Below are 16,519 nucleotides of genomic sequence, written 5' to 3' on the forward strand. Positions count from 1 at the left end.
GGAATCCAAAACGGCTCCATTTGAAAAGCTCCTTGGCCCCATGGCGTTCAGAGCAGGTTTGCTTGCCAGCATCAGAGGTGATAAGAAACCCAGTCACCATCCTAAAACGAAAGGTGATTAAAAGCTATCTTGTATCCAACCAGTTCAAAACGACCTAACTTTCTTCTTAGCTGCAGGAGCTGAACAGACACTGACCACTCGTATTTTATCCCACGAGGCCACCTCATGAGGAATAGCCGGGCACTAAGGCCCTACGTGGCATTTAGTAAATCGTATCCTGCACTCAGTTTGGAGGCTTGTAGCAGCAGGACCTGTCTTGGATGTTCATCTGCATCGTGGCTAAATATAGCCAGGCTGCCTGTCAGCAAAGCCCAAGGCAAACGGCTCCAGCCCTCTTAACGGACCAGTGAAGCTGTCGCTGGAAACAGAGAGGTGCATTTCTGAGTTCAAAGGGCAGACATTTAACTCAAACACTCTCAACGGGTGCTAGAAAGGTGGTTTCTGATCTGGATTTCTCATCCAAGTCCATCTGGCAAAACCCCTTCCATAAATCAAGATGTGAGATGATCTGCAAAGCCCATCTGTTCTAACAGTACCTCACTTCTGGAACTGTCATGCATAAGGCTGGACGGGGAATGTCATTGTCTCAAACCTGCAATTGGCGCCTGAAGTGTGTCGGGGGTTTGGGGCGGATGTCTTGTGAGACTGAGCCCTTCGCCTGTGGGATCTCAAGCTATCTCCAGGTAGACAGTGTCAGAATTCATTGTTTAGTGGTGTTGGAAAAAACACACATTGGACTGTGTCACATCCATCACTTCCTCAGGCCTCAGCATAGATGAAGGGGGCCCCTGTGGAGAAGGCATATGAAGTGCCCAGGAAGAGGCAGGATTCTAACTCCAGCGGTGTCAGCATCCAGCACTCTGGGTCTCCACACCACACACTGGGTGAAATGCCTTCTCTGCCCCTGGAGGAACTCTCCTCCTCCTCACCCAGAACAAAGCCCTGTAGACCCATTTATACCAGCTACTCCAGGTTTCCTTGGGGAGTTGTCTAAATCAACTGCAGAGACGCCTTTATCAACTGCTTCCCATATAGCACCAATGTTTGCACACAGGCAGGAAAACACTCGCCCGGCCAGCATGCAGCAACAGGCTGCTGGGAGGCCTGCAGCATTTCTTGAGCAATTTCTTTCTACTAAAATGGAAGGAGGTGGAAGGTCAGAGTTCAAGTCCCTGCTCTGCCAGTCACCTGGTGTTTGGCCATGTGCAAGGATCCCCCGAGCCTCCCTTTCCTCATCTGTGCACCGAGCTATCTCCTAATACACTGTCTGAAGAATCAACTGAGTGTCCTTGGAAACTGTAATGAACCTTCTATTTAAATGGAAGGAAGGGTTTTTACATGTTTCTCTTTTAGGGACATATCCCACGATCAGCAGTGACATATCCCACATCCTACAGTGTTTCCCCAAAAATAAGACCTCACCAGAAAAATGAGCCCTAGCACGATATTTCAGGATGACATCCCCTGAACATAAACCCTAATGCTCTTTTGGAGCAAACCTTACCATAAGACCCGGTCTGATTTTCGGGGAAACATGGTACTTCCCCTCCAGGTACACCTGAGATGGTAGGGACACTCAGCAGTGTTCGTACAAGTGGCCGATGTGACGACATTCCAGGCAGCCATCAGACTGAAGATGCAATAGTCCCTTTGGCATCCACTCAGCCCTTCCAGCAGTCACCATGTCTGTGTCACCCTCACCACAGCCCTGGGACTCTTATACCCAATTCCATGCTGCAAGGACCGGAGGAGAAACATCTCACAAGTCTTGAGAGTAAGGCCCCAAATCACCTTTTCTGGATTGCTTGTTGTAAACTGTATCGCCATAAAATGCTCCCTGTGCATGTTGGCGGGGGGCCAGAAATGGATTTACAACAGCCCCACCCACCCTCTAGAACACCTGCCCCAGAGATGGGGAGGGAGGCTCCTGTCCCAAATCCTGCCGCTCCTCTCATCCTCTGGGGCCCATCCTATGTTTGCCCTTCCCCTGGGATACCTCGTTTATCTCCTCAGTGATTCCTAGGTAGTCCTCCTCCCGGCTCCCAAAGTGGACGGCTGTGCCCACTCTATTCCGGTGCCCCCACCAGAATGTGGCAGACAAGGGACAGTGTCCAGTTCGCTTCTGCACCACAGAGCGTGACATGGGGTAAGCGCTACGTCAAAGTTTGCTGAACGGCTACTGACTGAATGTTCTCTTTCCGTGTGTGTATGTGTCACGTTACCACATGTCATGGAACCACTAGGGCCCAGGAGAAAGTGCTGGGCTTTGGAACAAGACCAGGTTCTGAACGCCGGCTCTGTCCCTTACTTTACCGGGTACAAGGTTCCCGATGTCTCTGAGCCTCAGCGTCGTCATTTGTAAAATGGGTCTGCTCTCTGGCCAGCTTTACAGCAGCGATCAGACCAGGCTGTGAGAACAGCTGGGTGGGTGCAGGTCGGTGTCTGGGCTCTCAGAAGAAAGCTTTGCTATGTAAAATTACAACCCAGACCCCAGCTAGAAGCTGAGCAAAAGTGAGATCTACAGAGAGGGTTCCCAGGTGGCCTTCCCGCTTTGATATGGAAATGGAAACAGGAGGCCCCAACTGCTAAAAATAGGCCATGCCAAGAGACTTTGACCTTGCTTCAGGGCTGGGCAGGGCACTATGGAAACCAGGCCTGGCTCTTTGCAAGGAAGCTGGGATCGAAGCTGGTTTCAAAGAGAGCTGTGCCAAGAGGCCTGCTGCTGCCAGCCCTCTGATTTGCCTGTCAGGAGCTGGGTAGGGGTGTCAGGCCTTGCAGAAGCCTCAATTATGAAGTAATCAGCCAACGGCCAAGTGGACCATCCCCTACGGGCCCCCATCCATACCCCCACTCTCCACAAAAACACACCTACCACGATATCCAGTCACCTGCCACCCACCACACTGTACCAGACCCTCAGGAAATCAATGATACTCCAGAAGCTCTCGCAGAGAACCCGCCCAAAGGGCTCTCATGTAAACGGCTAAGGTTTCTCCCACAGACAAGGTGGCCTTGCAGGTTCCAGCTGACCTCCTCAGCATGTCATCTCTGGGGACTGTGATTACTTCTGCGCCCCCCCTTCAGCCTGCCCCAGCTCGGAAGACGAGCCCCATACTCACGTCAGATTACAAATCCCCTGCTCCTCCCATAACCCACGGAGCCCCTCAATATCCCTGTGAAGTAGATGTCACCACCTCCACTGACTGGTGAGGAAAACCAAGGCTTCAGAGCACAGTGTACTGAAAAGAACACTTAAACCTGAGACCGTAAAAACCGTGCTGCTCACGGAGTGACTCGCCAAGGTCTGAGGCACTGGGTTCGCCATGGAGAAGATGGACAATTGGACAGATGGCTCCTAAGGTCCCTTCTGGGGCTAAAGACTAAGGTTCTCAGGTGTGTGCCCTGTCACCGAGAGTCACCAAGAATTAGACGTCCTGTCTGAGGGTCTAATCAGAAAGATTTTGCTTACGTGCACAAATAATGAACCCGCGGCCAAATGAGCAAGCTGCCACAGAAGGCAAAATAAGCTCAGAGGTTTACACAGAGGAGGAAAACCGTTTTGAGCGCTCAGGACGTGCTGCGTGACAGAGTGTCACCTGAGACGGTCTTGAAGGATGGCCAGAAGTTGAAATGGGGTGAGAAAGCGTGTTCCGGGAAGGGAACCAGCATAAGCAGAGGCACAGAGGTTTAAGGGTCGGCATGACCAGAACCCAGCCTGAAGGAGCCCAGCTTAGAAACCACAGGGATGAGCAGAAGGGTCCCGGGAGCCGCGGCTGCTTGCACCCCTCCTGGGTCCTCAGAGGCAGGCAGATGAGGACACTGCACCTGCTTTTGTGGGGGAGAAAAGCACATCCCGTTCACAGAGCTGGATGCTGGAAGGGCTTCAGGGCCTGCAGAGCGTGAGCGTCTGCAGGTGTCTGACCTGGGAAGGATGCCTGGATCCTGCCATGAAAACCCTTCCTGCCACACAGTGATAGGGCACGGGCAGGCGGGACAGCCTGGCAGCCAAAGGAACAGAGGCTCACAGCAAAGTCCTTCGTGATGGAGTCACATCCCTGGCTTTCTGGGAACCTGAATGGCTGGAGAGGGCATGAGGACACGCCCACCACCAAGGCAACAGGCGCTTGGCTGTCATGGCAGAAAGGACAGAGATCTTCTCTTTTCTAACTAGAAAAGACGTGTGGGGAAGAAGACGCACCTTGCTCCTCCTTTAGACTCAGAATCATTGAATGTTAGAACTGGAAAAGCTCTTGGGAGAACAGGTCCAAGAACCCCATTTTACAGAGGAGGAGACTGAGACCAGGGAAGAAAAGGTGGCTTATCTAAAGCCCACCAAATGGGTCAGAGGCAGAGCCTTCGGCAAGGTCCAGGGCTGACTCCTAGCCCAGGGCCATGGATATTCTCAAGACAAAATGCCACACAAGTATTGCAGCTTAATACTTAACTCTTAAGCTTATTATAGCTTAAGACACACAGGAGAAGGCCGATGGAGAAGAGTTTCACAGAAGAGGAGGGCCGACAAGTGTCAGATGCTGGGGACAGACTGGAGAACTCTAAATTTGGCACTCAGGAAGCAATTGGAAATGGGACCATGGGTGCAGGTGTAGGCAGTAAACGCTGGAGAAAGGCATATGCCCTTAAGACAAAATCGATGAGAAGGACTGTTTTGTCTTAAGGGAATGAAAACAAGGAGTGTTAGCTAAATGACCAGGGTCTTCTCAGCAGGAGACAAGGCCAACTGCGAGAAGAGAGTTTTGGTGGGGACTGGACTGCACGTCTGTGGTCAAGATGCAGAAGGAGAACTGTGGGATGCTTCCAAGTCCATCAGGGGCCAACGAAGCTCCAAGAGCAGTGTGGAGACTTGGACTTTGCTGAACCTGTGATCTGTGCTCGTGCCACAGATACAGCCGTGACTCTCCAGCAATGCTTGGCAGCCTGGGAGAAGCAGCAGAGGAAACAGATGGGCCTGAGTGTCAAGGGGAGGCCAGGGGACAGTCACGGGGGCAGGAGAATCAAAGGACAAGTGAGAACACAGTGAGATGGGAGGCTTTGCCAGGTATGGAGGAAGGCAAGGGCAGGAGGGGGCTGGCGGAGGGGAGAATAAGGCAGGAGGAGATGGTTAAGGGCCAAGGCCAGATGTAGAGGGACTGGCAAGATGGAATCATGGGAAGTTATCCTGGAATGGAGAATAACAGAAGTCTGGATCTTGGAGTGACTCGGGGGTGACAAGACCCAAAGTGAATCTGGCTGAGGTTTGGTCAGGTGAAGCTTCCATGAGAGAAAGCAGTGTCCGGAATATTTTTAAGAATCAGCAACTTGAACTCTGAGGATGCCAGAGGCCTTGAGTGCTAAGGTCAGAGGGCAGTGTACTGGGTGCCCCCACCTCAAAGGAAGCAGCATTGGACAGGAAGGTGAAAAGAGAAGAGCTGGTCTGCCCCTCCCCAGGGCCCCGATGGAGTAAGAGTCCACAGCCGGGAAATGGAGAAGGGATCAGGACCAGTAACTCAAGGAAGTGGCTGGTGTGTTCACACAACAGTGGGGGTGGGGGTGGTGAGGGGATGGGCTGTCAGCAGACAGGAAGGCCTGAAGGTGCAAAGGGGGCATCCGGAAGGGGGAGGCCGCCCAGGAGGCATTGTAATCAGGATGCTTCGAGTCCCGAGTCCCCAGTATCATCTGCAGACTCAGCGTCAAACTGACATTCTCAGGCAGACCCAACCTTCAGGCATCGACGTGGAGCATCTCCACTTTACAACTGTCCCATGGGGCCCCGGGAAGTAGCTCAAAAGTGCCTTCCAGGTAGAAAGGCTTTGAACCCGCATGAGGAGCGCCAGGTCTCCAGCTCAACCACGTCCTGTCCAGGAACCCACCCTTTCACACACTGTCTAAAATGGCACCACCTCTTACTCTGTCTTTCCCTTTACTCTGCTTTATATTTTTTCACACTTAGTACTACCTGTCATAGATGTGCTCACTGCTTTATCCACAATGCTTAGAACGGGACCTGGGGCATAAGAGGCACTCAATCGGTATTTTTAGACTGTTCAATATGTTACCTGTGAAACCCAAAGCTGGATCTGGTTGGGGAGGGAAACTCTGAAGTCCTTCCTGCTTTCTAAATGAGTGATTCTGAGCTGCGTCGCGATCACTCACGCTCGCACCTCCACTCTGAGCTGTTCTGTCTCAGGCAAAGCAAAGGAAGTCTTGGCTGACCTAAGACAGCCTTCTGGAACCTGCGAGATGGTTCTCGACCACTGCCAAAGACCTGCTCCCACCGCCCCCCTCACCCCACCCCCACCCCAAGCCTAGCTGGGATTCAGCAGTGTTCACAGCCCCCGCTGCCCACACCCAGCAAGGCTTCACGAGAAGATGGTGGTGCAGCCTCTTTTGCTGGTGAAAAATAAAAGCATCTCCACTGAACGCATTTCTAGAATGATGTCTACCTACTCAAGAAACATGCCCATCTTGCACCCCTATGCTTGGAAATGCTTCCTTAATGCATCCCCCTTTGTGCCATAAATGTTCTTTCTCTCTTCCTCTCCCGGTTGTTGGTCCCCGGGGTGGGGGGAGGGGGGCATCGTGGATGCACTTCACAAGGGCACCACCCCCACCATCCCAATGCCCGTGACAGCGACAATGTCACAGTTTTACTCCTATGCTTCTCTACCAGTTTCTAGCAACTGTGGATCTGCCAGTAGCATGAAACACCAATCTGTCCTGAAATGAATCAAAAGAATACATACCGCAACCTGGGCCGAGTCAAGGAACTGGAGGCCAAAGTAATCTGTTTCCACAAGGTCCAAGTGGTACACGATCTGATCAAACAAATCCTGGCCTTTGGCATGTTTCTGAAAGGCAATTGGGGAGATGAAAATTTAGGATGTGATAGCCGGATAAAAAACAAAACATTAAAAAAACAAAACAAAATCACTTTGCTCTGCATATTGCATATATGTATGTGTCACAGTACACAAAATTTTTAAAATTTAATTAGCTTTAATACCAAGGGTGCCAAAAAAATGTATACACATGACTTGTATTCATCTTTTGTTTATCGGTATATGTTATTACAATTTTCATACAGTTTTCTCCTTTCTTAAAATGTGTGTACATTTTTTTGGCACCCCTTTGTATAACAAAACCTCTGGTTAAATCTAAGTGTTCCCAGTGACAAAAGAAACACTGAACAACAATGTCACAGGATGATGCAGGAACCAGTGCTTTATGATGAAAACTGGTAAATAGGGGAGAAAATCGGGCCTGCCTTTAACTGTGGCTCTAGGTATCAAAGAGCAGATGGCAGCATATACGAAAATTAACTCAACATGGATCAAAGGCCTATGTAAGAGCTGAAAAGTATGAAACTCTCAGAATAAAACATAGGCACAAATTTTCACAATCTTGGATCAGGCAATGGTTGCTTAGATATCACACCAAAAGCACAAGCAACAAAAGAAAAAATAAACTGGACATCATCAAAATGTAACTTTTGTACTTCAAAGGACACCAAGATGTCAAGAAAGTACAAAGATAACCCAGGATGGGAGAAAAATTTTGCAAGTCAAATATCTGATAAGGGACTTCTATCTAGAATATATAAAGAACTATTAAAACTCGGTAATAAAAAGGCAAACATTCAATTAAAAATGAGCAAGAGAGACAGATAAATCGACCGATGGATCTCCAGATAAATCGACCGATGGATCTCCATAAGCCCAAGGAGCACACGAAAAGATACAACATCATGACTCATTAGGGGAATGCAAATCAAAGCCACAAATGGATACCATGTCATACCCACTAGGATGGCGATAATAAAAAAGACAGATAATAACAAACGTTGGAGAAATTGGAACCCTCATAAACTGCTGATGAGAATGTAAAATCGTGCAGCCACTTTGGGAAACAGTCTTAACAGTTTCTCCAATGGTTAAACATAGTTACCATTTGACCCAGCAATTCCACCCCTAGAGATACTCCTATATTCAAGAAACAGGAAGGCATTATGTTCACACAGAAACTTACACAAAAATATTCTTAGCAGCATTATTCATAATAGCCCCCAAATGGAAGCAACCCAAATGTCTATCAATTGATGAACGGATAAACAAACTGTAGTCTTATCCATAAACTAGAATATTATTTGGCCATAAAAAGAAATGAAGTTCTGACACATGCGACAACATGGCTCGACCTTGAAAGCGTTACAGTAAGGGAAAGAAACCCGTTACAAAAAAAGCACATATTATATGAAATGCCCAGAACAGATCAATCTAGAGACAGAAATTAAAAGTAGTGTTTGGTTAGGGCTGTGGGGTTTGTGTGGTGACAGCTAAGGTGAGCAGGGTTTTTTCTGGGGGGGGGGGCTTAATAAAATGGTCTAAAATTGATCCTAGGGACAGATGCACAACTCGATGAATATACTAAAAGCTACTGGACCACACACTTCAGAGAGATGAACTGTATGGCATGTGAATTTCAACAAAGCTATTAAAAATAGCAGAGTGGCAGTTGTTCTCTATAGTAGCATTCCAACAAGTAAAGGAAGAGGAATAACAGAATTGCAATACCACAATTTTGCAACTTTCCTGAATGGCAAGCTCTAGGAACCGGGCAGCAGTGGCTACCAGCATTCTAGGAGGAGACAATTAGCCATCACGTGCTTCCTGAGGAAGAACAGCACCCCCAAGACAGGCTCTGGCTCCCCATGCCTCTCTCTCCACAGGGGAAAAAGAAATCAAGCCTGGGACTGATTCAAGCACTAGATCCAACATCCAACTGCAGGAAATGCAGAAGAATGTTCTAAACTACCTGCACTCAGCAAGGTCAAACCTGTGGGAAATTCTAGAACGTCTTAGGACAAACGACCCAGTTTCTTCAACAAACAGAATACAGACAAGAGAAGAGATGGAGGGGATACCTACAGATTAAAAAGAGATTTAAAAGACATTTTTTTCTTTTCCAAAGGCAAAACTAAACTGCAATGCTTAGAGATGAACACTTGGGTGGTAAAACTTGGAAAGAGAGTAAAGTGATCGCAATAGTCAGGAGAGCTGTTGCTCTTGGGGCTGGGAGGGTATATGACCTGGAGGGGGCACGGGGAGGGCCTGTGATGGGGGAACGGGGTGTACTTCAGGCTGGCAGGCAGCATTCCAGCTCTCGACCTGGGTGGTAGTACAAGGGCGTCTGCCTTCCAGTAATTCATTACACTGTACCTTTGTTTTATCTGTGCATCTGTATTTCTGTTACACAAAATAACAATAACCAAAAGTAAAAACAAATATCAAAACTAAGTCACTGGATTTCAGCCTCTTTCCTTCAAACGCTTTTTCCTTCTGGAAATACTCCTCTGAAGGCTCCATTTGACATCAGCCGGTGGCTGGATATGCAATGACATTCTCTATAGCATTATCGGAGAAACAAGACGGGCGGGTAGGCAAAAAGAAGAAACAACCGAATGCCAACCACAAGTACACAGAACTGGGGCCACCCAAACCCCAGAACACTCTCCAGCCATTATAAAACATCATTACGAAGCTGAGCTAGACATAAGGCAAATTCTTATGACAACACTAAAGAGACGACAAAGGAAGAAGAAGCAGTGATTCCAACTACATAAAAATATGCGTGCTGTTATGTGGATTGCTTGATAAAAACAGGAAATTTGTACAAACTAAAATGGCTGTGTTAGGATGGAGAAACTACGGATGGTTTTCTTCCCAAGTTTTCTTTAACACTGATCATTTGGCAGTTGTTAGACAGCAAATACAATTTTTAAAAAATCCCCATCCTGGCACCCTTCCTCCTTGCCCATAACAATCCATCTTCTGGATTTATTTTTTCCTATTACGATCCAGCGCTATTGGCCCTATGTAACACTTATTATCATGGTGCCAATGATTCATTAGCAGGTTTCCTACTGGGACAGAACTAGTTAGTGTAAAGCTTGAGCAGCAGGATGTGGCATAAAGAATCGGGCTGGGAGGGAGCTAGAGAGCCGTGCTCTAGTCCCAGATGTGTCACTATTGTGACCTGAAACAATTCATAATTTCCCCAAATCCATATGGCCATCCTGGGCCTCTCCTGCAGCTGCACATAAGACATCGTGCCCTGAATATACAGGGCGACCAAAACGCAACTGGCCCTATATCCAACCGGCTTCCCGCCTGGGTCTCCCTGTTTTGGTTCAGGGCTCACCATCCAGGTATGTAATTTTAACACTCACAGAGTATGAACTGTAAAAACACAGTTCTGCACATGGCAAATGAGGGAGGTTAGCCCAAGTTTCTGTCTAGGTCATTCCAAGTCTGACTTTTCTGATGTCTTTCTAAAATGGCTCTTAATTTAGAAGGAGCTCCTGATGGAGGTTGGGAAAAGAACCTTTCTAGGGAGACCTTTCTGCCAAGCTGGATTAGCTCCTCTATTGGCAGACCCTCAGCTGGACTTTGAGGTAGCAGACAGAGGGTCTGGGAGACAGGAAATACCATTTTTCCTCACCTATAAGCACTTTCCCCAATTACCTCCACCCACCAAGTATGCTCTCTGCTCTGTGCTGCTGGAAGGGAGAATTCCCAGTGGCCCTGCCCAGCTCTAAAAAGCATCTGGTAAAATTAGGAGGGCTGGAATAGAGGGGTATTCAAAACAGAGGTCCCAGTGGGTTAAGGGTAGGATGAAGAGAGGAGGGTCAAGGCCACAGCACTTGAACCCACCATCTCCCACTCCTCCCAACCCAGTCTTAAAATTGAGAAGGCTCTAGATAACTCCCCTGCTCTGCCACCCAGGACATTCCATCTGGGGCGGCCCCTCGCAGCCCCCAAACTGTCAGTGCAGGTTTAGCCCAAACAACTCCTCCTTTGGCAGCCTCCCCGACTCTGCCCCTCCCCCAGGGCAGTAAGTGCCCCCTCCTCTGTGTTCCCACAAGCGGGTGCATGCCCTTATCTCACACACCTGTCTCACACTGCATCGCAGCTGCCCAAGCTCCTGTCTTACTCTGACGTCAGACTGGGCACTCCCTGCGGGCAGGTCTAGCTGTGCTCAGCCGAGCACCACCTCTCCTTTCCTCCATCCCCAAAGCACAGTGTCTGGCTGCCACACATAGCAGGCACTCCATAAATGTGTCTGCTGCGTGGTAGGGTGGCTGGGTGGGTGGATAGACGGATAGATGATGGATGACAGATAGCGTGTGGGTCTGAGGCTGAGAAACAGATTCTCTGGATGGGCCATGGACAGACAAACAGACCGCTATGTCGCCAGCGACCGGCCTAAAACTGGGAAGCTACTCATTAAAATCTTTTCAAATTAAGTATTGCAGGAACAAGTGCCTAGGGAACCATGCCGCACTTCCAAGGCCGTTTACCTAAACACTATTTTGTCGCTATTATGTGGAGTGCTGTCTAGTGGTTACAATAGGAGATCCATTAATGTGACAAGACTGGAAGCCATCCCTCGTTGCCTCACTGTTAACTAGGCCGCCTCTTCTGTGACGAATCCACTCGTTCAACAAATATTTACCAACGGCTCATCAAATGCCAGCCATTCTTCTAGGCTTTGGCGTCCACTGGAGTCACAACGTCTGCAAGGGAGCGGCTACAGGAAGACTTCCCCGAAGAAGTCCTTCCCCCTGGGAGCCAAGTCCTCCAAACCACAGGTGGCAATGCCACTCACCTCCCTGCCTTCCGAAGCAGAATACACTGAAGGTGAAACCTTACTAAGTCCAAGTCACCATTCTGGCCTCCTGCGATGCTCCATCTACCTTAAGACAAGCTGTCCCCAAACACCGCAGGGTAGCGAGTGCCACCCTGGAGTCTTGTACCCACCTTGCCTAGGTCTGCATCCTCCCATCTCAACACAGGACTTTTCACAAGGACCAACAACCAGTGGTTTTGAGTCAGCACGTCTCTCGGAAGCAACTCCTTCTGATCTGCCAGCAGCTAAAAATAACCGAGCCCATTAACATCACGTGTAAACTAAGAGTCGAGAGTTGCCAACGAAAGACTGGGTCAGGCAGGCAGCCAGCCGGGAAGGTATGGACGCTGCGCTATCTTCGCTGGCCAGTCAGAGGTGTTCAGCCAGCCTCCTGATAAGGAAGACTGACGGACAGCTGACGTCTTCACTGTCCCAGCAAATAAGTTCTCTCTCCTGACCCTTTTAGATAAGAGGCCGCTGGCACTTCCTTATTGCAACCTGACCCAAGTGCAATGTAACAGCTGGACTGTGGTCCCAGAAGCACAAAGAAAACAAGCCAATCCATCCCAATCTCATTAGTCTCCAATAGCAAGTAAGACATCAGACCATCGCAGGTAAGGTTGAAAGGAGGGAATAAGCTGTGTGACTGTGCCCGTGCCGTGGACACATCCTAGTTGTGAACGAAAACGGAAAGCATGACATCTGGGCAGCGAAAGGATTTCAGGAGCCATTCCTTGCAGGCACCTGAGACTCTCCAGGGTCCACCTGCTCCCCACCCATCAGATGCCACGTCCCTGTGCATCCGTCTTCAGAAAGGCTCTCCCTTCCGTCTCTACCATGGCTCAGGCCACATCACCCCATACGGACCACAGCAACACCCCCAGTGTCTCACTCCGACACCCATCTTCCCCGTTTGCCAGAATGGTCTTCACACAACACAGCCCTCATCTCAGTCTCTTTTCTACACAAGAACACCCACCAGAGGATGAAGGGCAGGCTGCTCAGCGCGGTGTCAGGGACTCCGCACAATCAGGACCGCCCCACGCGACTCCCGTCTCATCTCCTCCAGGCCCCACACGGACCCCCACACGGCTCCAGGCACAGGCTGGATCCTGTTCTCCAGCTCCACCGCACACACCATCGTCCCCAGCAGGTCCCACCCCGAGGGCGTGGCTTGTGTCGTCCCTCTGCCTGGGTGCCCTCCTCCTCCATCCTCATTCCTGTCCCTGCCTGTAGCAAGCCAATCCCCGAGGCCCCTTTCAAGTAACAGTCATTCATCATTAAACTTCTTGTTGGCAGCACCGTGTCACGTTCGTCTTTACTTCTGTACCATCTGATATTCTGAAGCTCAATACACATAACCGCTGATGCGGATTAAGGAGAATCCTCAGTTCCCACAACCGTCTTCAAATGACCCACTTTTAAGAAGTCTGGTCTTCCTGCTCCATCTCCGCCGGGAATTCTTCAGAGAAAGCTGGGACCTGAGCACAACACCCTGACGCCACCATGTCTCCTTTGGAACCCTGTCAGTTCTAATGCAGACTAGATCCCTGGTGTTTGGGAAACCATACCACCCAATGGCCTACCCTTACGGCTCATGAACATGCTGTGCCTGACACACAAAATATTATGAGGTTCTGGATGTTGATATATGGGTTAAAAAAAATAACCAAAATAATTGTGGTGAGGGTTTCTGAACCTAAGTGCAGGCTTTCACATTTGTTCCCATTAAATTGGCCCATGATTTATCCTGTTAAAAACACGAGTCCCAGGCTGCTATCCCATAGATCAGTTATCGATCCCAGTTTTACAAGATGTAGGAAATTTGATACACAGGAGGGAGCAAGAGATGGTGATGGGGGCTGGTATCTTGCCTTGGTTCTACAGTCCGGAAGCCACCCACCTGACGGTGACTTCAACCGGTTATGAACATACACAGTTGTTAACACAGTGGGTGATGCCCTGGGTCTCTTAGAGGCAAAAATGTTGGGTTGGGAACTCAGTTCTACCTCTTTTCTAGCAACATGACCATGACCTTAAGCATCCCTTCGAGTCTCAACTTCTTCACATGAAAAATGGGGTACTGTCATCTGCCCTGTCAACCTTGCAAAGCCACTGAATTAATAGTAATAATAAAAAAGCTAGAAAGCAAATGAGCACACATTGTAAAGAACAGTGTCCACGTGGGGACAGAGCCAGGAGTGCAGTTTCCAGGCTCTCGTCCTCACGTGGAAAGGTGCTGGCTCAGGTAGTAAATGGCCATCAACTGTGATTGCATGGCCATCAGCTGTGGCTAGTTGGCCGTCAGCTGTAACCAGTGAGCCATTGGCCACTAATATAACTGCTGTGGCTACGCTAGCAGGAAAATGGGGGCTAGCAAGAAGATGGTGGCTGAGCTAGCAAGCGCGGATTGCAGTTGGGACGGTGGGTTGCGAACAGTGTGGCTCCTGCTTCCTGTGTCTCCAACCCAGCTGCCAGCGAGACTATAGTGGTATGACTCCCCTACCTATGGCTCCGTGGGTGTTCCTTTTTGGCCTAGCCATATCCTGCGTTCTTATGTGGGGAGCGAGACCAGAGGCCCCGCAGGCCGCCCCGCACGACAGTCCTATATACACATAGGAATTATTATTACTTTCATCCAAACCCGATTTCTCTCACTTGTCCACAGGAATAACACAATGTGGTTTTTGCCAACTGCTTCACAAAAGTCGAGGTACAGAAATTCCATGATCAAAGCAGTCTAGTAATACCCTTTGAAGAAAAACTGAAGCTAGTGTAGTGTGGGGATTTTCGTAAACACACGTTCGTCCCCGGAGATCAATTCCTTCCTTTCCAAGTCCTTAACAACCCTAGCTTAAATAATGTCAGAACTCACCTGGGATCATTAGCTGGTTTCCTGATCAGCAGTTCCCAGAAGGCACCTGCCTTACCGCCTGTTTCCACGGTTTCTAGGAAGCGCTAATTTCATGGTTAGTTACCAGCTCCCTGCCCCCAAACCCTCACAGCTCAGTACCTTGCTAGTTTTCTGTGAGCCACAGTAGAAAACTAGCTCTCTATTATATACAGACACAGTAGCCCTGGGAGGGGGTCTCTGTCCCCACTGCTATCGCTACTCAGTCAACCATAAACAAATATAAACTGTTTATTCCAGGATGTCATAAACATACATATCTGAAGTTACCAAATAAAGTTACCTTGAAATTTCCTCATGAGTGAGAAGTAACAGTAGTCCCCCCTTAGTTGTGGTTTCACTGTCCGTGGTTTCAGTTACCCACGGCCAATTGCTGTCTGAAAATGTGAAATGGAAAATTCCAGAAATAATTTGTAAGTTTTAAATTGTGTGCTGTTCTGCATATCGTGTTAAAATCTCAAGTGGTCCAGCTCCATCCTGCCCGGGACGTGACTCATTCCTTGGTCCAGCGTCTCCACACTGCAGTCCCTCCCTGCCTGTTCGCAGCCGTCTCAGTTATTGGATCGACTATTGCAGTATCGCAGCGCTTGTGTTTAAATAACCCCTATTTTACTTCATAATGGCCCCAAAGCACAAGAGTAGTGATACTGGCAATTCAGAGATGCCAAAGAGAAGCCCGAAAGTGCTTCCTTTAAGTTGAAAAGGTGAAAGGTCTTAACTTCATGAGGAAAGAAAAACAAATCATACGCTGTGGTTGCCAACATCTATATAGTAAGAATAACTCTTCTATCCATGAAATTCTGAAGAAAAAAGAAATTCACACTAGTTTGGCTGTCGCACCTCAAACTGCAAAAGTTACTACCTTAGTGCATGATAAGTGCTTAGTTAAGATGGAAAAGGCATTAAATTTGAGTGGAGAACATGAACAGAAAACGTGTTCTGACTGCCAGCAATGTGTGGCGCCACAAAGCATTGAATCTATACAGAGACTTCAGCAAGGGGTCCCCTGAAAGGAGTGACCGCATTCACATAACTTTTATTACAGCATATTGCTGTCACATAATTGCTGTAGTTTATTATTAGCCATTTGCTGTTCATCTCTTACGGTGCCTCACTTATAAATTAAACTTTATGATAGGTATGCATGTATAGGAAAAAACGTAGTAATGCATGTATAGGGTTCGGTACTATTTTTGGTTTCATGCATCCACTGGGGGTCTTGGAGTGTATCCCTGGTGGGGGACTACTGCACCATCTCAGCCATCAGCAAGATTTCGTGCCTCAAAACTGGAATGTAGTGATGATACACAGACCCTGGAGAAGTATCCATAATCTGCTGGATCTAAGGCTGTCCAGTTCATAAATCCCACCCCACAGGTGAAGAGCGTCAATGTTTACCAAGGTTCCGTGACCCCATTTCACAGAGCAGTAGGCTTGGCTTCAGAGAAGTTATGTGACCAAGTTTATACTGCTTATAAGTGGCAGAACAAGAGCCAGGACCCAGCCTTCCCGATTCTCGGGACAGAGTTATTTCTACCTCGTCACACCACTTGTCTAGTCAACTCATTTGCCTCTTTGGCTCCAGGCGCATGCAGTGTGTCCTGCAAACAAGAAATATTTCTTATGCCCAACTCAACACACAGATACTGAGCACCTACGTCATGAATGGTCTGAGCGACAGCTGGGATACAGGGCCACGTGGTCTACCAGAAACAGACCTCCCGGTGAGGTGGCAATCCCCGTTTTGTTTGAAGGGTAGGCAAGTTGCGGCAGAATGGAAAGCCAATTTGCTCACAAACTACCACAGAAGCCAAGACACTGAAGCAAGGGACATAGACAGTCTGGGCGGCTCCTGGAAATTCAATT

At 48.7% G+C, this 16,519-nt stretch overlaps 1 protein-coding gene across 5 annotated transcripts in view; it reads right to left on the reverse strand.

The window, feature by feature from the left end:
* The window catches only part of EPB41L4B (erythrocyte membrane protein band 4.1 like 4B), a 117,906-nt gene that overhangs the window by 78,965 nt on the left and 22,422 nt on the right, over positions 1-16,519 (reverse strand). For all 5 annotated transcript variants that reach the window (XM_033122293.1, XM_033122291.1, XM_033122294.1 and 2 more), the window contains exon 2: positions 6,801-6,905. In XM_033122293.1, coding sequence (XP_032978184.1) covers positions 6,801-6,905 — 105 coding nt within the window. The remainder of the gene's footprint in view (positions 1-6,800; positions 6,906-16,519) is intronic.

This window comes from Rhinolophus ferrumequinum, chromosome 12, assembly GCF_004115265.2.
Source record: "Rhinolophus ferrumequinum isolate MPI-CBG mRhiFer1 chromosome 12, mRhiFer1_v1.p, whole genome shotgun sequence".
Classification (NCBI taxonomy): domain Eukaryota; kingdom Metazoa; phylum Chordata; class Mammalia; order Chiroptera; family Rhinolophidae; genus Rhinolophus; species Rhinolophus ferrumequinum.